Source organism: Lacerta agilis, chromosome 9, assembly GCF_009819535.1.
Source record: "Lacerta agilis isolate rLacAgi1 chromosome 9, rLacAgi1.pri, whole genome shotgun sequence".
Taxonomy (NCBI): Eukaryota; Metazoa; Chordata; class Lepidosauria; order Squamata; family Lacertidae; genus Lacerta; species Lacerta agilis.
In genome coordinates, this window is record NC_046320.1 from 13,362,529 (window position 1) to 13,385,351 (window position 22,823).

A 22,823-nucleotide genomic window follows, 5' to 3' on the forward strand; every position below is an offset into this window, starting at 1 on the left:
AGTAACATCATAAGCAATATTTAGTTGATGCAAATGCTTTGGAGTAGATTTGTGTAAGTGGAGGTATAGATTTGTACAATAGCCTGAAGGCTTCGGAAAGCATACAAAGAACATAAGATCTCTTCCTTTGTCAAAAGACAGGCATTAGGCATAGTATGTGTCAGTATCTGTCATAACGTTTTAGATTCAGGAGCTACAGTGATTTCCTTTGCTAAGATCTATTTCGTTTGCTGACATCTGTCTTTTGCCATTTACGCTAACAGCAGATGGGAAATATGCTAAGATGTGAGGCATTTTTATTGCCATATATAATCACCACCTGTGATTATGCTGCTTATTTGTTTTCTGTGTTAAGGAAGTTTGATTTCTTCTTGTGAATATAAAAAGCAAAGCTACTTCAGTGCAATGCAATTGAGTTCGTCTGCACTTCCAGTAGCATAGTAGAGACCAAGAGTATACTAGTGTCATCCCTCAGCTGGAGTCTGCATCAGAGAATGACCAGGAGGCCCCAGCCTTAAGCCAAGCCCAGAGTCAGGTTCCATAGGGAGTGAGGAGCCAACATCCTGCAGCAAGGCCCTGTAGCTGGGCGTTCGCTTCCAGAATGTGGCTGCTGACATTGAGGCAAACAGGTCCCAAGCCTGAGGTCAATTGGTGAAGAGCCTGAGTACATGCAATAACTTCTTGGGAATAAAGGTCACTCTGGAACAGGGGTCGGCAGCGTGTGGCTCATGGGCAGGATGTGACTCATGAAGACCATTTTACTGGCCCACGAGCCACCCCTGAACCGAGCTGCCTGCTTGGCGAGTCCCCCGCACACTACGCTAAACCGGCACAGTGTAGGGACTCGCCGAGTGGCACCGCAAATCACATCTGCACATGTCCAGATGCCGAAAATTGCTTCTGCACAGGTGCGATTTCTGACATCGTGCTGTGCCAGTCTGACCCACGGACGATCTCCATGGGAGCGATCTGGACCCCTGCTCTGGAAGAAAGCCCCTCCTCTCTAAGAAGATAACTGAGCTTGGGGTGTAGTTGCAGCTGTTCCAGTTCAAAAAACCCCAGTGTTAGGCTGGAAAAGTACTAGAACAACATACACATACCAGCACTGCTGTCTCTTTGCTCTCTGAGCTCCTGCCTACCCCAAAGCTGACCACAGACTTCCCCAGACCTCCCCTTGCTTTTGCCCTCTATGGCCACGTGGCTGATGGACCTCAACCTTGGACTGCTCTGACTTTGCCTTTCAGCTGACCCCTTTGTTGTTGACTTTGCTCGCTTGAACCCTTGTCCTGCACCAGCTCTGGGCACTGCTCTGGTTTTTGCCCATGTTGTTATTTATTAAATTTGTATACCGCCTTTCACCCACAGATCTCAGGGCGGTTCACAACATACACTATAAAAACACCAATTACGTGATGAAGACAAGAACAAAAAACCCAAATCAGTAACCCACTCCCGTTTACCCAGGAGCTCAGTGAGAGCAGGAAAACTAGTAAAAACAAGACATAGAAATACTGACGAACACTCTGACAACATCCGTGGCAACTATTGGGTGCAACATTCACATACTTATGATCTGCATTGCATGGGGAGAAGGGAACATCCTCCTCTGGGAGGGCTATCAGGGTGCTTCCAAGGTCAGCAGTGGCAACATCCAATTCTTAAGCGTAGGTCACAGATATGTAACGTATTGTAACCATACCATGTAGCAAGTTGTACAGGATCTGCTTCTCCAGCTGCTTTATGGCAGGCTCCTTGCCTTGGCTCTGACGCTGGAAAGACAAGGGAGGTGGGGGTAGATCCAGCAATACCAACAACAGGAGTGGAGTTTCCCAAGAATGGTAGCTCTGATCTCCACTGCCTTCACCTGTGCATGTTGGGAAATTACCTTCATTTGAGGGTTCGTGGGCTATTGTTCCTCTCCCCAGAATACAATGTGTTATGTACTGATCTGAACCCTAGAACAATAAGATCCAGAATGCAGCAGTCTGATTGGTCCACAGTAGCCACCCAATCCAGCTCCAGGTGGAAGTGAATCCGCAACCTGATTGGCCTACAGGAGTAGCCCGAAATTAGCCAATCACGTGGGTCCCATTATGTAAATAATGTACATATAGCAGATGTTTTGGGGAAACATTCATTCATTGCTACTATGAGCTGAATAAAGAGCATGAAATTCACACTTAACTCCGAGTACATTTCACTCTGCAAGAGAGAAAGACTGCATGTGTCTGTTGAGTGTAGGTAGAATATTTGCCCAATATAGTTTTTCCCATGGAAGTGGATGGGATGTGCAGGAGTCATGTTTGCTGAATGGGTTCCCCCTTCCTTCCTTGCTTGAGTGGGGTGTCTTGTATTCCCAGGTATAGAAGTGGAGTTGAGGTTCCTGTTGTATTTGAAACCTGAATCAGAGTGTGCCATTAGCCAGGGATTAGCTAAGAAAAGCCTGACTTTTCTCACAGAGTTCCTTGCCAATGGATCCAGCATTTTTGGTTTTCAATATTTTTTGGGGGGTGGGGGAGAGTTAGTTGCCAAAGAGAGGAAGTCCAGCGCTCTTTGTTTCTTCAGTGCATAACAATGCAGCAAGGTGATGTGGATACCTGTAACTAGATAGTCTCCACATTCACTTTGAAGCTCATGATCAAACATTGTTTTGTACCTTGAATTGACAGGTGTGCAGCTATTTCGTTTTATCGAGAAAGGAAAGTTCTCAATGACGAGGGGGAAAATACTTGAGAATTCTGTTGTGCATAATACCTTCCGCCAAGTAATTTTTCTGAATCACTTTCTTGGGTTACATTTGACTCTGGTACCAGATTGGTACAGTCAATTTTACTACTGACAAAGCATATTGCTTTGGGATTAAGAAGTTGAGGGACTGCTTCTTCTCTTTTACTCCAGTCTGAGAGGGCTGGTCACCCACTCCCTGGATTTCTGTGTCCAGAACAGCCAGCATGCTGCCCTCCATGGCCCATTACAACTCCCATCACGGCTGACCATTGGCCATGTTGATGCAGGTAAAGAGAGTCATAGTCCCACAACAGCCAGAAGGCATCAATTTGGGGAAGCGCGATTTAACTCTTTGGGATTCCCTGCCTAGGAAAGACCACCTTACAAAATCCTTGTCTTTTTTGCCAGTTAAAGCTTGTCTGTTAAATGTTTTCCATTGGGTTATCTAGCTGGTTTATTGTTTGTATTGCTGTCGCTGGTTATTTTAAGATACATTTCTCTTACGTTTGGATTACTCGGTCTTACTTTTGCGCTGGTTTTCATTTGGTTTGATTTTGTAACACTTGGGCCTTTTAAACAGAACAGGATTCCACATATACGCTGTAATAATAATGCCCCATATAAGCGTAGACAGTTGTTAAGATATTTTTAATTTAAAACATTTTTATGCGGCATTACACAGCTCAAGGCAGCTTACATAAAATTAAAAACAAACATTTCATGAGCATATAAGAAGAATCTCTGCTGGATCAGATCTAGTCTGGCATGCTGTTCCCTCCATGGATTTCCAAATGCCTATGTGAAGCCCCCCAAAGCAGGAGATGAACGCAATAGCATTTTCCTGCTGGGTGACTGTCGCGGTCACTCTCTCAGACCTGAGCAGCACCCCTGGATGTTTAACGGTCTATTGGTAACTGCCCCAACGACATATGGTATATCCGCTGCCACCAGCCAGTATTCACTCTGGCAATGAATAACTCACTTCAGATTCGGATTGTGGTAAAAATAAAACATGAGTTTCTTTATTGTTTGTACAAAGCGTAATGGTTTCAAATGACTTGGTAAAACGTTTAATATAACTGTATGGTTATTCAGATAAGTATATTTCAACTCTCTACCTAGTATTCCAATAACTATCCCTAATGCCTCCTGTTAATTATTCAACCTGCTCTAGCTCTGCTCATTAGCTCTATCTCCCCCTCTAACTCTGACTCAACTGCCGAACTTCCAACCTCTAACTGCCTTTTCTATCCTCTCTAACTGCCATCCTTCCACACTCTAATTGCCTGGAGAGCTCCCATTGGTCAATCTCCCCCCTGCCAAGTTAACCCTTAGAGAACCTTTAGGGGTGAAACGCCACAATGATCCCTAGCAACTTGGTATTCGGAGGCATACTATTCAATTTTGTCCTTTATTTATTTATTACCCACCCTTCAGCATAAGGTCCCAGGACGGGTTGCAACGTTAGAACACAACACTAACAGCAGTCTAAAACAGCTAGCAATCACTAAAATATTCATCCCAAGTGTCAAAAGCCAGGGTAAGGTGGTGGATCTTCATCATTCTCTGGAATATAGCCATCATGGCTTATATAACCTTACCCAGGGCCGGCTCACCCATGAGGCAAGGTGATAAAAATGCCTTGGATGGAGGAATCCATAGCGGCAGCAGATCTGGCCTCCAAGGAACGCATCACCTGCTGTTGCTGCTATTGCCGCCAGTGTGGTGCAGATTTGGAGGCTGAATCCACCAGCCTCTTGGCGTGTACGAGGTGCTGCTGGTCTCCAACCACCCTAATTCCCAATGTAGATCTTTATTACCCCCTTGTTTCTGATGTAGATCTTCACTCACCCCTTCTTCCCTGACAGGGAAGGGCACTTTGTGGTTTGCCTCAGGTGCCAAAATGTCTTGCATCAGCCCTGGATTTACTCCTACCCACCCATCCACAATTAATCTGCATAATCCTCACTACATTTTGTAGCTAATTCCATAGTTTAATTTAGCACAGAGTCAAGTCCTTCCTATTTGAATGTTTTGAATCTCCCAACCTACATCTTCATTGGAGGTCCTATGGTTCTAGAATTCTGGGAGGGAGAAAAACATCTCTCTAACCCCATTCGCTACACAACGCATTGTTTTCTGCACCTGTCATGTTCGTATACTAGCAAAAAATTCAAACTTTAAAAAGCACAGAATTTTGTAACTTTTCATCATAAAGGAAAACCCAACCATCCTTTGGGTTCCTTTTCTGAACCTTTTCCATTGAACTTCAGTCACATCATAGATTTGCATAAGGACTTATGATACTGACACTTATCAATCCCTTTTCTAAAGATTCCTAATACGGTAGTTGCTTTTTTCACATCTGCCACCGCACACTGGGTCAACATTTTCATTGAGCTGTACACTGTGACTCCAAGAGCTCTAGTCAGCCATCATGTTAAAGAACATTTTGCTACAGTGTGCATCTTTTTACTTGCTCGCACTGAATTTCATTTTCCATTTGAATGACCATTGCCCCAGTTGGGAGAGATCCTTTTGGAACTCCTTGCAATCTCCTTTTTGTTCTTTTCAATAATTTGGTGTCACCAGCAAATTTGGTGACCTCAATGCTCACCTCTAACTCCCACCTTTCCTGAGAAAGTTCAAGCTCAGCAATCTGCATCTTCCTCAGCGAAGAAAGGTGATGAATTAATTCAGCTCATCTGCAATCTCCTTTCCCATATTTAGCTCACTTTTGACTCCCATGTCACCCAAAGGTCCAACTGTCTTCTTAGCTAGTTTAATGCTTCTAATGTATTTAAACCTTTTTCTATTATTATCTTAATGTTGTTGGGGGTTTTTTGGAATAAACTCCTTGTTAGAAGAATCCAGCCTCTTGCAAGAAAGAACGAATTCTCCATTAACTAAAGCCAACTTTGCCAAATAATTATGTACCCTCATCCCTGGTGATGGGCATTCTTGGCTATGTAGCTAGAAGTTACATTATGAACTGTCCATCAACCAGTTATGTTGTTCAGTAGATTGATTCCATGTAAACAAGCACATTTGCCTTGTTCTTAAAGGCAAACTGTTTCAAGCACGGCTCCAATTTTGCAGTTAGACCATTCTCATTCTGCATCTCATCTAGGAATCTATGATATTTTGCATTAGGGAAAGTATTCTAACTTAATTAAATTTTTTAAAAAGGGTTTAAAGTAGGAGTGTTGGGTGTGGGATGAGAAACTATTGTAGGCATCTTAACATAGCAAGATCGGGCAAAGAGCAGCCATGAAGGAGAGTGCTGCCACCTAGATGCCTTTGTCTCTGCCCTGCAGTGTGTACTTACCCTGTGTGGGAGATAGTTGTTGTGTTCAGGTGTCATGCTAAATCATAGCTTAGCACCATCTCACTGAACCAGAGTGAGGCTCATGTGTACCCCCAACCTTGTCCCGCACAGCCAGGAGGAAAAGTTTGGAAGCTATTACTTAATCACAGTTTGTCATTTCATCTGCACCAGAGAACTGTGATCAACGTTATCTGTTGCTTGTTTGCAATTGTTCCAAGATGGCTTGCTTCAACCAAATCAGTGTCATTGTTCAGCACAGTTTGTTAGCCTAGGCAAAATGTGATTGAGCAAAAGTTTCTTGTGGTCCCCTCCTCTCAGTCATGTAAATAGGGTGGCAGCCGAGACTCGATGTTTGTGACATCTGAACATTGGCACTGTCAGTTGGATGGAAAGATTCCCCACTTATGCAGGAGATACATTCCAGGCCCCTGTGTGCATAAGTGAAATCACATAAAGTGGGGAAGCACCCTTTCAACGCCCTCTCCACTGCTATCTGTTCAACCCATACAAAAAAGTATCCACAACCAGCATTGACGCTCTGGGGCTGGCAAGAAGCTGGAGAATGCACTAGAAACCGGCTGCTGCGCTACCCTACACATCAGCTATCAGGCGGGGAGAGAGAGCAGCAGAAGCAAAGCCCCACTGCCCCTCCGGTGTTTTCAGGACTTCCTCTACCCTTAGGAGCAACTTTAAGGGCATTTCTAGTTGGAAAATGGTTACTTTTTAAAGAGTGTTTGACTTGCTTCTTGCTTGAACCTTTTACTCCAGTCTTCTATGAAAAACTGAATCCCCATGGTAAGCAACTGTAAGCTCTTTAGATTCCTTCTACTGGATATAACATAAAATATGTAAAATTAGATTAGTGCTTAATTTAAATTGTCACTACCCTGCATGTCAAAGTGATAGAAGGTGGGTTTCTTAGTTTTTTTAAAAAAAATGAAAACAATTGCTGACCCTTGATTCCCATGGCATTATCTTTCACTATAGTGGAAATTTTTTTACCTATGTTTTGAAAATGCATTCCTTCTCATTGATACCAACATAAATTATACATATTTTGGATTGCCCTCTTGTGTTATTTTTAGGGTCTTCAATAGCATTCTTTGTTGTTTTTCTTTGCTAGACGGTTGGAGCAAAATTCAATCAAGGTCATCCCCGCTGGAGCTTTCTCACCATATAAAAAACTTAGAAGAATGTAAGTGAGAAATATTTTGGAACTTACATAAAAACATCTGGATAAAAAACAGGTCATGGTTTATACAAAATACCTCCTGTCAGTGTATGGGTGCTTAAAAATGTCTGACAGCTGACAGATTGGTTGATATGGCTGTGTCTGGTTGTTGGGTCTAGGTAGCTCCTTTGTCATGCTAATAAGTGACGCTTATTCAGATTTATTAATACAAATTGACATGAATATATAAATTGTGCTTGCCGTTAACAGAATAATTTTTGAAGCAGAGCATGGCAAGGCAATGTCATTGATAGCATAATATTCAGTGCCTGTGCTAATCTAATTGCCCCCTCCTCAAATATACAAAATGCATTAAAGCTTCAGGTTATTGCCAGAATTAAAGTGGATGAGGGATTTTCAGAATTTTCTGGACTACAACTTCCACCATTTCTGGTTGAATATTGATGATTCTGGCCAAGGCTGATGGGAGTTAGAGTCCAGGTTCCTATCCCTGATTTAAGCCTTTATTTCTGAGTGATGGCAACTGAACTTTGTGTTGTTGTTGTTGTTGTTTTTTAAAATATATATATATATATATATTAAAAGTTAATTGCAAAAAGTGTTTTCAGATTAAATTTGTTAACTGTGCCTTACAGAATTGAAATAAATAGCTGTTCGTCCCTTTCACGGATCATAACATGTCATGGCAATCTCGTTTCTCATTTCAGTGATCTGAGCAACAACCAGATCTCAGAGGTTGCACCAGATGCATTTCAGGGTCTACGCTCACTAAATTCACTGTAAGTATCACCACTGTCTTTCAAAAAAAAAAAGGGCAAAATCCCCCGAATTGCAGTGAGGGGGAAAAAACGTTATTATTGTGTCCAGGAATTAGACTCTAAACAGGATTGCACTCCTCTTGAAGAAACAGGTGCGTACTTTTGGCAGCATTGTTTGGTTTGCCAGCTGCACTTGTTTCTGGGCAGAGTTCGCCTGGCCACAGTTAAGGCATGGTCGGATAACCTCCCCATTGGATTATTATACTCTGCTCTCTCTGGGACTGCCCTTGAAGATGATGGAGAAGCTACTGCTAGTGCAGAACGTGGCAGCTAGGCTGCTGTGCATAACACCCTACAAGTGGTTTGAAAGGATCTTCACTGGCTACCAATATGCTTGCAGTCTGAATTAATAATATAATAATAATTTATTACTTATATGATCCCCACCTGACTGGGTTGCTCCAGCCATTCTGGGCAGCTTCCAACAATTTATAAAACCACAGCAAAACATCAAACTTTTAAAAATTCCCTATACACGGGTGGCTTGAGATGTCTTCTAAAAGCCAGATAGTTGTTTATTTCCTTGACATCTGATGGGAGGGTGTTCCACAGGGCGGGCGCCACTACCGAGAAGGCCCTCTGCCTGGTTCCCTGTAACCTCACTTCTCGCAATGAAGAAACCGCCAGAAGGCCCTCGGAGCTTATTCCCAGTGTCAGGGCTGGACGATGGGGTTGGCGTTGTTTTGATGAATTTGTTGCTGTGGTTTGCTTTATTTATATGCTGCCGTGTTTAATATTATAATGAGTGCAATATTTGGGTTTTTTAATTCTGTTGTGATTATTATGAACTGATTTGAACTCAGCATTTGCTGTTGGAAAGGGGGAATACAAATTATTAAATCAAATCATAATCAAATCAAATTGAACAGTTGAATGCTACTGATTTTAGACAGATGGCAGCTATTGTAGTTGCTCATGCAACAGTGCTTCCTCTTCCTTTACTTTCCCCTCTAGCTCCCCGTGCAACCTCAAAATCAGTTTGGGAGGGCTGGGGGGGACCCTCCAGAGCACATTGGGGAGGGGAAAATGGAAGTCATGTTGCACCGGTGTAACGACGCAGACTGGATGCAACCCATTGCCATTTAAAATCTACTGATTTGAAAGAGCTGGCAGGTATTCTAATCTATCTAAAAATATACCAAGGTATTCTAATGCTATCTAAAATATAATTCGATATTCCAGCACTGAAGCCTTTGATATGCATTTGTCAGGGGCATACAATTTTAAAGAAATTCTAGATGAGGACATTGTTGTTCAGCTTTCAATCAATCACCTTTTGAATTATTTGTTACAGGGTTCTCTATGGAAACAAAATCACAGAACTTCCCAAAGGCCTATTTGAAGGACTTTTCTCTCTACAGTTGTTGTGAGTATTTATCTGCTGAAATTTCGTTTTATTTTATCCACTGAGAAGGGTTTTGTTTTGTAATTTTGCATTAAAAGTGGTTTGCTCACTGGGAAGGTTTATTATTATTATTATTATTATTATTATTATTATTATTATTAGGAACATATCCACCTTTTGAAGATGAAGAGCTTTTGTTACTTTCATGCACCGTATTCCCTCTGCTGCTGCTTCACAAACAAACGGAGAACCTTTATTTTATTATTTATTCCAGTAGCTTTCTGGCTGCCTTTTTTGTTTTTGTATTTCGAATGTTAACCATGAATCTTCACCTGCTTTGATTAGTAGTATTTAATAAATATGTGTGTGTGTGCTTTAGAAAGTCAAATTAAGACAATTCCATTCTGTTTACTTTTTGCTGTTATGATGCTAATATTCAGCCTGTCTAGTCTATTTTAAATGGATTTGCTTACTTGACTATAGAATCATTTAATCTGCCTGAGTTGCATCGTGTACAGTAATACGAACCATCCTCCTTGTGAACACTTTGGGTTATGAGCTCTGCTAACCCGGAAGTAGGTGCTCCTGGTTGCAAACTTTGCCCTGGGATGTGAGTGGAAGCTGTGCGCCAGAGGCGTGCACAGTGGGAGGCCCCATTAGTGAAAGCGCACCTCAGGTTAAGAATGGTTTCGAGTTGAGAACGGACCTCCAGAATGAATTAAGTTCGTAACCAGAGGTACCATTGTAATTCATTCATTCATTCATTCCAAGCCAGCTAAAATGGGTCCATTGAGTTGGAAAGTATTTGGGTTCAGCTGAAAATATTTACTTAGTTTTCTGTGGCGTGAATCAAAGTGTATACAATTTTCAGGACTTGTTGCAAAAACATTGATGTAGTTTCCATATGATCCTCATTGCCTTTTTCTTTCTTCTTTGTGCTCATGGCCTTTGGTTTCATTTGCCCACACACAACCATTTAATCCCTCCACATAAGTATGTTGGCAGGGCTACAATCTGATGTGATGAATGATGGATATTTGTAAACGAAATTTGTGGGTCACCACAGTACGCTAGAATGAATGGCAGTGTGGGCAAGTGAGACTGAGAACTATGAGGGCACAGGAGGAGGAGAAGCAGCCAGGGAAATTTGAGAATATGGTTATGTGTCTAGTTATCTCTTCAAATTTATTGAATGCAAATATAAAAATTAGGTGCAGCCCTAGTTGGAAGCAGTTATAAATACTTGACCCCTTTTGGACTCTCGTTTTGTACTTTAAAGGAGTAATTTCAATTCCATGTTAAATTATTTCGGTGTATGCAAGTTTAAAACTACCCATTAGTAATGAACCTAGACTTAAAATATGTACAACTGGAGATTAAGAAACACTGACAACATTCAAAGCAGAAGAAACCCCATCATAGAGTTTCATTTAAACCACTTTGAAATTTAACAATGCAGTCCTACATATGGCTACTTTAGAAGTAAGTGCCAATGAAGTCAATGAGACTTATTCCCGGGAAAATGGGCATAAGATTTCATTCGAAGAGTGGTTAATCAGTCAAATTTCGTTAGGGAATCGTGTAATTTAAAATGGAAAATGCTGGTTCACAGACAGAGATAAAGCCTGTTACTACTGCTGCTGCTCCCCTCCTTCCTCCCGTGTAAACACCAAGGTTTATAGAAGCTTCTGTGTCCGTTTGTCATTAACTCTGTAGCTTGTCATGTTGCCTGAACCCTAAATTGTAGTTAATCCTATGTTTGGTTGAAACAAGCCAACTTCAGTTTATGAAATTGACTTTATTTCAACTAACCATAGTTAAGATTGACCATAATTTAGGGTTCGGATCACGCTGCAATTTGTGGTTAATCTAAAATGGTAGCAGGAGTATCCGATTCCTCCTTTCATCCGTTCCAGAAAGGAGGACACTAGCTTGACACTTGTTCTCGTAATACTAACCAAGGTCAAACACATCCAACAGCTTCCTTTGCCAATATATTCATTTTCAGTTTAAACCTAACTGTGTACATTCAATGCACACTTGATGCTGAAATAATATCTTAAGGAACTAGGTAGTTCACTGAATGCACTGCATACAGGTGGCACAAGTAATTTTGACAATGCAGTTCTATTTTATTATGTATTGGCTTAAAACTGCGGATTTTATATGGGGAGAGGAAATGGTCAACTTCTTTTCTAAATCTGATTTATTTATTTTGGTATTTTAACATATATTGTATATTGTTTTATGTAAACTGCGTGAAGGTTTTGATGACTAAGCAGTATATAAATCCTCTTAAATAAAGAAGTTGCATGAAATTCTAGAAAGCAAAGTTACAAAAACAAAGTTTGTCAATAAACAGTAAACCCTTAACCCTGTTTTCCAATTCACTTTTGTTTCACAGATTATTAAATGCTAACAAGATAAATTGCCTGCGAGTCGATGCTTTCCAAGACCTGCACAACTTGAACCTCCTCTCTTTGTACGATAACAAACTTCAAACCATTGCAAAGGGCACCTTTTCTCCACTCCGAGCAATCCAGACCCTGTATGTATTACAATTGTCCATTTGTTGTTATGTGCTTCAAGCTTTTTTTTTGGTTTCTGTTCCCAAATAGACCTGGAAAACTTTGGGAACTGCAGAGACCAACCACAAACATGTAAAAAACGGTCTTTTCTTTTTTATTTGTGAAAGGCATTTGGCTCAGAACCCATTTATTTGTGACTGCCATCTGAAGTGGCTGGCGGATTATCTCCATACAAACCCTATTGAAACCAGCGGTGCTCGCTGCACCAGCCCCCGCCGTCTGGCAAACAAAAGGATTGGCCAAATCAAAAGCAAGAAATTTCGCTGTTCAGGTAATTTCCTTAGTTCAGCTGCTACTTTCCTTTCACTTCCAAAAAAAACCCCCACCACCCTCTCCCTCCCATCACAACTCCCACAAACCAGCAGTTTCAGACATCCTTAACGACAGCAACAAAAAACCCACAGCCTGGTGCCCGGCTGAATTATTTAGCAATCATAGCAACTCTGGACTGAAAACATTCCTACAGTTAACACACTGGTTACTACCTCTGCAAGGCATTAAAAAAAAATATGTGAAGGAATTGTGCTTTTTGATTAAATAATAAAAGAGTTCCGAGGTATCCTTTTTGTCAGTTGCGTAAAAAAAGAAGAAGAGCAAATAAAAAATGAAACAGATATGGAATACTAGTTAAATCTTGAAAAACAAAATCTAATCACGGAATATGAAAACTTGACATTCATATTACACAGGGAAGCTTATATCGTGCTGAAATGTACTGTTTTCCTTTTTCCTAATCTTATTCCATTTCCTACTTACATGTTTCCAAAGCCTAACCTCTGTCATCTGGTTTCCAGCTGTTCCAGGTGCATTTCGTATTCTGCAGTTCATTCACAGTCTGCAGCTAGAGTAAATATCAGAAGAGTGCTGCTGATATTGGCTGCAAATACATTTATATCTAATCACACTAGTATCAGCAGTTTGTTTGAATGCCACCACCCTACACTTTAGCTTTAATTACCTGTAGTCCATCCTCAGTCTAATAGAATTAATTTTTTTGCTTGGTGACATTCAGGTGCATATTCTATTTTTCTCTCTCTTTTTTTATTTAGCTAAAGAACAGTATTTCATTCCAGGTAGGTTTGGCTCTGCAGTAAAACTGACTAACTGCAGGTACCACTCCCTCCCCCCCTCACCAAAAGCAAAATTTCATTTTAACACTTAAGGAACTGGTGCATGCATTTTAACCCTGCTGAAAACCTCTTAGAATAGTCATAGTTTTGTAGTTTTGTTTTCCCACCACATGAGCTTTGCATGCAGCTCCTTGCTATCCAACTCACAAATAAGCACAGAATTTATCCAGTACCATTTGGTTTTAGAAAGAGATATCTTTCCCCGCTTTGCCTCTCCTGTTAACAACTCTATTCTTTAAACGTGGCCACTGTGCTGCTTTTAAATGAAGAGAGTCCTGCTGTGATCAAAGAGCTAACAGAAGTCTAAACACCCTTTCAGAATCAATACTTTCCTGCCTTTTATGCACTAAACTGTTGCTTTCCTGCTGGCTATCTGAACTGTTGCTTGCTCACCTATGACCTTTGATCCCTGTGTTTGTGAAATCACCAAAAAAAGGAAAAAAAAAGAAATATGCCAAGCAAAAGTATGTTTATTGTCTTTGCAAAGGCGTCCAAAGGCTGTACATGTCTTCAATGAAAATACTTTTGATGGAAGAAAAAAAAACAATTTAATAGTTGGCACATTTATACCACACTTTAAACTAAATGCTGATTCTCTTGAGGTATTCCACATGAATGATTTAGATTGGCTTTAGTTATATGAAGCATGTTTTCCACCCTCCCACCCACCCCTTGCTGCTGACAAATGAGTGCAGTTCTTTCTTAACAGGGGGAAAGAACAAAATCAACGATGTCATGTGTTTACACTATAATGCCCCTTACAGGTGATATATAATTGATTACCAAAAGTGCTCAAAGGTCTAATGAAGCTTTTGATTGAACTGCAGGTGCATGAACTGCCAGAAAAAAACCAAAACCCAATTATAGTTTACTTTCTAGAGGAAGGGGAAAAAACGTTGTTGTAATTGAGTATGCAATCGATGCCACTTGTTCTTTGAAGCACTTACAGGTATATGGTCGGCCCACAACGTTCAGCAGACTAAGATATTGATTGGTTAGGGGTCTTATCCACTTCAGCTTGCTCATTTGACACTTGCTGCTTGTACTGTCATGTACTACATTATCTTCTAGCTGGAGAGATGATGTGAAGTGTATTATGGCCTTTAGTAGTGCGCTGGCTAAATGCAGAGGGAAGAAAATGCACAAGGGCTGGTCTTTGCCATTCTTGGCTTCAAAGGACCAGTTGGAGTCAGGTTTGAGAAGTGATTCACACACTACATGTTTTTAATGGCATGGCAGTCATTTCCACATTTGCATACACTGGGAATGGGAAAATAATGTAAAAAGCGCACTCCATAGCCAAAGTCCCATGCATCAGGGAAAGAACCTGAGGAATGTATATTGGCAGTTACTTGATAAACCTACTGGATTATCTGAATTCCAAAATGAAAAGCGGTTAAGGCTTTTTCTCTAGTAAAGAGAAAGTGTTTGGTGTTGTTATAAATGTATAATAACAAATCTCACCTTTTTCCTTGATGGGACTCGGTGATATTGAGCATCATTAGCAAGCCGTTTACAGTGGAGGCATATTCCGGTCCATCCTATATAAACAGCACAGCTTTCTGTCCAGATTTTCCTTTGAACCAGCAGCAGCTGGTGAAGCAGTTCTCTTTTGGGAACCGCCAGCTGCCAATGTAGGTTATCAAATGGAGTGGAGGATTGAAGCATGGAGTACTTCAAACATGCTTGCACCTGGGCAAGGTGCCCTAAATTTCCCCTAGTGCCTCTCAGCAGCTGCTTGATAAAGGGCTAGAATCTCTCCCCCCACCTCCTCAGTTGTTCCATAGTGGTGGTGACTGGTAGTTCCTGTCTGGTTACCACTTCACATACAGTGGTGCGATGTTGTTGCAACACTTCCACAACAGCCCACTGTAAGCCCAGCGTGTTTTAGTGGTAAACTAAAATTGAGATTCTTGGGCTTTGTGACTTTATCAAGAGAGACAATTGTTGCTGTTGGCATCCACCTGTCTCAAGAGACAACAGAACATGCCTCCAGAGGTGAAGTCAAACGTCTATGTTAGCAGCACTGAAGTGACCTCTCTGGGTTGCAAGCCTGGGAAGTGTGTATGGAGGTTCTGGGCTGATGTGAGCAATATGTTTGGCACAGCTTGGCTGCTGGAGTTGCCGGAAGGAGAGAGACGACTCCAGATTTGTGTAGGGTTAATTCCTTAGCCTTTTTCTCCTGAATATGTCACACAGGACAGCAGAGGTTTAGGGCCAGTGTTTTCCTTCTCCTAGATGGGCTGCCTTCCCAGGTTGACAAGCCCCTAAGTGCTTTTCTTGGAAGTATAGACAGAGCATAAGCGTTGCTGTTCTTAGCTTTCGATCTTTTTAAAAATCAGTACAGAATCAAACATACTTCTGTGGCACTTGATGAAGGCATTCAGAACCATTGCTCTCCCTGTGGATTAGAATTATTAATCATATAATTCTAATCTGCACAAAAAAGTACTTCATCCTTAAATAATATTTGAAAACTGTAGACCACTGAGCTAGAAAATGAATAAGCCAGGAGTAAGTTTTTCATAGTTCTTATGTGGCACTGAGCCAAACCATTGTTTGGTGAATTGAGCAAAAATGCAGTCTCTCGGGGAGTAGGTTGCAGCCTCTCTGCTTGAGCCAACCCATGGTTTAGCTTAGTTTTACTGCTAAACTTGGGCTCATGGTTTATCTTGCTCCAGACAAACCACAAGGTGTAGCCCAAGGTTTGTTCTATAGCTTACTGTTTGTAGTTTGTCTGAGGGAGATAACCAGGAGCCTTTGTCTGAACGTAACAGTAAACCATGGCTTAACTCAGTGCTGCATGGCAACACCAAATGCAGACGAGCAAATCAGCCACAATCTTGCCTCTGGGAGCCTGCATGTTTGTTTGCACTAAACCATGGTATGGCTGAGCAAACTGGGGAGTTTTGTTTTTTTCTTAAATGGCTTAACAAATGTGTGTGAAAGTGCCCTCAAACAATAGTACCTTTCAGTAAATGTATTTTAGAATCTTAATGCTTTCACCTATGAAAATGAACATACTATATAATTGTTCAATAGATAGTCTGCTGTATATTTTTGCTATACTGTACCACTTCAGATTAATTTGACTCTGACTCTTTTTGACATAGTGCAGTGGCGAATCATCATATAACCAAAGAAATGTAGAATAAAACCCAACTTCTTTAAATTGAGAATTTCAGATGGACCTTGATGAAGGCAGGCTATTACCCAAACCCTAGCTGAGAAAAGCAAGATGAGCTTTGTTTTTGTTGGGGTTTTACCTCCCGTTGGGATCACTCTTGTCTTTCTTTCCTCCTTGGCTGTCTTTCCTGTTTCAGGAGTGCACCATTTGGGCTGTAAGTAAAGTTCCGTGTGTGAACTAAACAACAGTATCCTTCCCGGTCCCGATGCACTTCCCACTCCTACTCTCAGTCTTTTCACCTTTCCTCCAAGAAGAGCTCACCAGTCATTTAAGTTTCTTTGTCCCTCCCCCTCCACCCACATCACCAACCCTCAACTTCTTAATAGATGTTTCTTCCTGACTTGTGAAGGATGCTATCTCCATTCTGTAACGCGAAGAATGGCCAAGAGATCTTCCTCCCTGCAGTCTACTTTGTGTCTTTTCCAGTTTAGCAATGTTGCAGTGGCCGTGGACATCCTGTAGGAAAGATGTCGTGCCATCTTCAGCGGTTTCCCACTGCAACACTTTTCCTGCTCTTTCCTCTTTCTCCCATTGCTTCTGCTCCTTGGTCTAAGCGGATGAAGTTGTGATAACTTAGCGAGATTTTCTGTTGTGCTTGATCTAACCATGTGGTTGCGAGGTATGAGTAAAACATGGTTCTGTCAAGCACCATGGAACGTCGCGCAGCTTTCTACAGCATAGCAGGCTGCTGAGGCTTAAATCAGGATTACACACTTTTTAAAAAAATTGAAGAAGAAAAACAGGGCTTTAAATTTTTATGGTTCTGAGATTACGTAGGCGGGCTGTGGCCAGTGAAATAGAAGTATAAAGGAGGGTAATGAAATGGAATACAAAGATTTACTTAATCCTGAAACTGTGGGAATAAGATATATTTAACAAGAATTAGCACTGCTTTATGTTTTTAACTGTAAAACGGAATGGATTGGCTGACAACTTAATCAGCAGAAACTACAGCTGTGAAAAGCTCAAGCGGTTAATGTTATCCCACCACATGTCCCCCCCCCGTCCCCCCGAGCAAATTTCAAGCCCTCTGAAATTTAACCCACTATTATACCTTACTGTTTCTTCATTACCATAAAACTTATCCCCAAATTACCCATTTGTCTGTACTGCAGGTCTGTCCCTTTTCTCTCTCTTATTTTTTTCCTACGAGAAAACAATCCCAACACCTTGATGAACTTAGTACCTGTATTTTTATTCTGCTTATCCTCAGGCACCGAAGATTACAGATCCAAACTAAGCGGAGATTGCTTTGCAGACCTGGCTTGTCCTGAAAAATGCCGTTGTGAAGGAACAACTGTTGACTGCTCCAATCAAAAGCTCAGCAAAATTCCCGACCATATTCCTCAGTATACAGCAGAACTGTAAGTCTGAGCTTACAACAGTGTGCTGGATGAATATCAGCGGTGATAGTATCAATTCATACTGCTCTTCCTTTATCCCCTTTTGGAATGTCGCAGATCCTTCCAGTTCATGAATTTTCAATTGTATTAAGTTTTACTTGCTTTACAACATTTAGCCAAGGCAAAGAAAAAGAAATTTCAAACATTAGTGTAGAAAACCATACAAAATGTTGGCACATTATTGCTTTACAGCTCCCTCCACAGCAAAAGCAGTCTCTGTATACCTACTTTGAACTAAGTACACGCACCTCTCAACTACAGTGGTACCTCGGGTTACATACACTTCGGGTTACATACGCATCAGGTTACAAACTCCGCTAACCCAGAAATAACGCTTCAGGTTAAGAACTTTGCTTCAGGATAAGAACAGAAATTGTGCCCCTACGGCGCAGCGGCAGCGGGAGGCCCCATTAGCTAAAGTGGTGCTTCAGGTTAAGAATAGTTTCAGGTTAAGAACGGACCTCCGGAACGAATTATGTACGTAACCAGAGGTACCACTGTATCACACAGTATTGTGCAAAATATAATTGGTTCAAGCACAGTGAGTAATCAGAATGTCCACTATATACACCCTTTGTTGTTGATGGTGATTGAAGGATCACAGGGCAGTTCACAATGTAAAAGCACAAAGATACACAGCATAGTAAGAAAAACAAAACAAAAGCAAATAAAAAATTCTTTCCAGTAGCACCTTAGAGACCAACTGAGTTTGTTCTTGGTATGAGCTTTCGTGTGCATGCACACTTCTTCAGATACACTGAAACAGAAGTCACCAGATCCTTAAATATAGTCTATGAGAAGAGAAGTGGCTGAATTGCAACTAATCACCAAACTTAAAACCATGGAGAAACCTGGTCTGAACAAAGACATTGGATTCTTATCTCATTATACATGACAAAGCTATCTTTAGCCATCTCACCCCTTGCCTTTCCCTGCAAGACTAATTGCAGCCGTTAATTTTCCACACCTATCAGCTGATCACCCATTCCCACCACCCTTCTGAGTAATACCCCTCCCCACTCCCTCACTATATTTAAGGATCTGGTGACTTCTGTTTCAGTGTATCTGAAGAAGTGTGCATGCACACAAAAGCTCATACCAAGAACAAACTCAGTTGGTCTCTAAGGTGCTACTGGAAAGAATTTTTTATTTTGTTTTGACTATGGCAGACCAACACGGCTACCCACCTGTAAAACAAAGCCAGTAACCCATCCAACAGGTTTAAAAGGCCACTTAGCCAAAGGCCTGGTTAGAAGAGCAATGTTTTTGACTGGCACCTGAAGATATATAATGAAGGCGCCAGGTAAGTCTTCATTATTGCTATGTCTTCAACTATAATTGCTGGTTCTTGGACAGAACGACCCTTGTGTTGGGTATTCCGTTGTCTGTGATCTATGTACCGTACAAGAGGAGATTCCTAGATGATATAAATAATCACTTCCTTGTTCCACTGTGTTTCATTTGGAGCTACCTAGATTAGTATTTCCTCCACTTCCCACTGGTTCTAAGAATATTGATGATCCCCATCCTTACTCTGAAAAATAGGGATGGAAAAAAATGGCAGTTGAAAGGGACCTAAAGTCCCTTCCACAAATAGAAAGACAAGCTATCAGCTTGTCTGATGGCTTGCACTATGCAATTCAGACCGCAATAAAGCAAGGAGCTGTGTGGCAAATATAATATCAGTCTGTACAGGTACTAATGCCTTTGTGGAACTTCATATCTGCAATTGAAAAACAGCCTCTTGCTAAAGCTCCGAATTACAGCTGTTTGCTCTCCCCTCCCCCCACCACATTTACATTTATTGTAATTATTTTTTTCCTAGTGTGCAGTCCTGCTTGCTTCTAACTCTAATTGAAGTTAATGGAGCCTTTCATGCTTGAGTTACAGATTTAGAAATGGATGCTTATAGATTACACCAAAAAAAATTAGTGCTTTTATGCCGCATCTTGTGTGCTGCTCGGATTTATTCTAATTGTATTGAAACAGACTGTGCGTTAAGGAAATAGACCTGCTGAGAACATACAGGAATGGACAGATATATAATCTGTACGTTTATAACTGCTGGTTGTTTTATATGTCCACATAAATGCAAGAAGGAGTGTACTGGCTTCACGTATTGCCAGGGTGGCATGCGCCAACTCCAAGTGATGTTTGGCAATATGCACAAGGCCAGTGTTGATCGGGCCATGCATACAATAGCCCATCAATGTACCGTATATATTTTTCACTTTTTCACTGTATATATTTTGTAGGAGTGCATATTCTTGTACTATGTATGAAATTTTATGTGTTGACAATGTGTGTTAGAATTTGTAGGCCTTTCCTGATATAAATATGCAGCGTTTATTATTGTTAACTACACTTAATGCACAAAGCACATGAAATTGATGCATATTTTCCAACAACTGTTGGTGACTGTTTTTTGTGGGGCGGGTTTTTTTTGACTGGACAGTGCACAAAATACCCCTTACCCTGCAGTCAAGTGGAGGTTATCTTTCATCCCTGCATGTCAGTTGGTGTCATTGCTGGCATTTACGCACCTTCACTAAACAAGTCACAATAACCTCAATGTATCTCTTGCCATTCCTTCTACAGGCGACTCAACAACAATGAATTCACAGTGCTGGAGGCTACAGGGATCTTTAAGAAGCTTCCTCAACTACGTAAAATGTAAGCTTATCTGCCAACCTGCCTTATATAGGTGGCCTTGGTGCAATAATTTAAGAAAAAGTATAAAGTATTCTTGCAGGGGCCCAAAGCAGTAGAATGTCCCAGCCTGTGGTATTCATTGCGGAACGTGGGTGCACATTTTTGCCAGTTTGGATTCGATATCCCGCTTTATCACTACCCGAAGGAGTCTCAAAGCGGCTAACGTTCTCCTTTCCCTTCCTCCCCCACAACAAACACTCTGTGAGGTGAGTGGGGCTGAGAGACTTCAAAGAAGTGTGACTAGCCCAAGGTCACCCAGCAGCTGCATGTGGAGGAGCGGAGACACAAACCCGATTCCCCAGATTATGAGTCTACTGCTCTTAACCACTACAACACACTGCCCAGTGTTTCAGTCATACTCTCTTTCTCTTCTTTTATCCCTGCCAGTTTATTTGCACAGTCAAAAGGGGAAGGAGAAGCCATTGCTCACTGGTAGAACCTACATTTTCATGTGCAAGGTTCCAAGTTCGGTCCCTGGCTTTTACAGCTGAAAGGATCTCAGGTAGCAGACTTGAAGCCCCCTGTCTGAGATTCTTATAGCCCCACTGCCCACCAGAGTAGACAAAACAGGACTAGATAGGACCAGTGATCTGGCTTGGTATGTTGAAGATAATAAAAATCCTACTGCCATACTGAAGAAAGGCTCGTTGAATTTTGCCTGTTTCATATAGTTGCTAAAGTGTTTTGTATCCTTGATTCCAAAATGTCCATATGCTAGGGAGAAAAAAGGGAGAATTGCTTAATGCTCATATAATGCCAGGTTTGTCCCATGTGCAAGAACCCACAACCCACCCTAATTTATTTTGTGTTGCATACCTAAACCACAAACAGTAACCCAGCAGAGATCAGCACAGGAATTGTCATGGTCTCTATCTGATTTGTTTACTAGCACTGATACGTCAAAGCACCTCCATGTCTTTTCTAGAGTCACCTGACTCTTTATTTGGGATAGCTGTTGTCACTGTTTGAAGCTAAGTTAATGAAATCAATTCTGCTTAGAGTGACCTCAATCCAAGAGTGAGTGTGTGTGTGTGTCAGTGTCAGGCAACATTCCTGCACGATAAAAGTGGAATAAGCATCCAAAATGCTGAAAATACGATCTATTATAGTGAATCAGTTATTTTAAAATAGTCAGGATTTAATAGAAGACGCAGTGATTCATTTATTTTTAATGTTGTCACTATATTCCTGCATTTTTTTATTTTGAGAAGAAAATATATTTTTGTCTCCTTTCTGGAATCCTTTGTTTTCTCAATTCTGAATGAATCCCAAACAGTGTTTAGACTGGCTGCCCACCTCTCAGTCGCCTAAAGTCACAGTTCCCTCAGGTGATGATGGTTGGGATCTCAAAGCACCATGCGGGGCCTTTGAAGGGCTTTTAAAGAAACCTGTGCAGTGCTTTGAAGCACCCCTGTCAGCAGACTTTAAGTCACTTCCTATCAGCTGATGAGAAGGGACCCAGGTGGCGCTGTGGGTTAAACCACAGAGCCTAGGGCTTGCTGATCAGAAGGTTGGCGGTTCGAATCCCTGCGACGGGGTGAGCTCTCGTTGCTTGGTCCCAGCTCCTGCCCACCTAGCAGTTCGAAAGCACGTCAAAGTGCAAGTAGATAAATAGGTACCACTCTGGCAGGAAGGTAAACGGCGTTTCTGTGCGCTGCTCTAGTTTGCCAGAAGCGGCTTTGTCATGCTAGCCACATGACCCGGAAGCTGTCTGCGGACAAACGCCAACTCCCTTGGCCTATAGAGCGAGATGAGCGCCACAACCCCAGAGTCGGACACGACTGGACCTAATGGTCAGGGGTCCCTTTACCTTTACCTTTATCAGCTGATGAGTGGTGACTTCAAGCTTGCTTTCTGCAGGTATCAGCTGCGCAATTGAGTTCCTCACAGGCAACACAGTTCTGTAGCTGATTCAGCCACATATATCACATGGCATGGTTTGGGGGAAACAGCCCTGTGGGCCAAATTGTGACTCGTACCGGGCCAAATCTGGCCTGTGGGCTAGAGGGTCTCTATCCCCAGATTAGAGCTGTCTTGAAATCATGTTGCTAGACCAGAATTTAGTTGCTGCTTTTTGTGTTCTTCATTATATGGAAAATTTGCTCCAAAACACTTTTCCTATTAATTTGCTTTGCCGTGAAACAATAGAAATCTGAGCAATAATAAAATCACAGATATTGAAGAAGGAGCATTTGAAGGAGGATCGGGTGTAAACGAGCTGTTGCTCACCAGTAACCGGCTGGAGAATGTGCGCCACAAAATGTTCAAAGGACTTGAAAGTCTCAAAACTTTGTAAGTATGTTCTTCTCTCTACTTTGCTTGCTCTCTTTGTTTAGACTTCTCTTCTGTCTTGTTTTCTGGGTATGGATGTATGCTCACTTTGACTCACATTT

General features: G+C 41.5%; 1 protein-coding gene across 8 annotated transcripts in view; it reads left to right on the top strand.

Moving 5' to 3' along the window:
• SLIT2 (slit guidance ligand 2) overlaps nt 1-22,823 on the top strand; it is a 226,834-nt gene that overhangs the window by 157,116 nt on the left and 46,895 nt on the right. For 5 of the 8 annotated variants that reach the window (XM_033161243.1, XM_033161244.1, XM_033161245.1 and 2 more), the window contains 9 exons: nt 7,179-7,250; nt 7,955-8,026; nt 9,360-9,431; nt 11,815-11,958; nt 12,106-12,269; nt 13,048-13,071; nt 17,529-17,679; nt 20,317-20,391; nt 22,579-22,722. In XM_033161243.1, coding sequence (XP_033017134.1) covers nt 7,179-7,250; nt 7,955-8,026; nt 9,360-9,431; nt 11,815-11,958; nt 12,106-12,269; nt 13,048-13,071; nt 17,529-17,679; nt 20,317-20,391; nt 22,579-22,722 — 918 coding nt within the window. The remainder of the gene's footprint in view (nt 1-7,178; nt 7,251-7,954; nt 8,027-9,359; nt 9,432-11,814; nt 11,959-12,105; nt 12,270-13,047; nt 13,072-17,528; nt 17,680-20,316; nt 20,392-22,578; nt 22,723-22,823) is intronic. The other 3 variants (XM_033161248.1, XM_033161249.1, XM_033161250.1) reach the window with 1 other exon arrangement.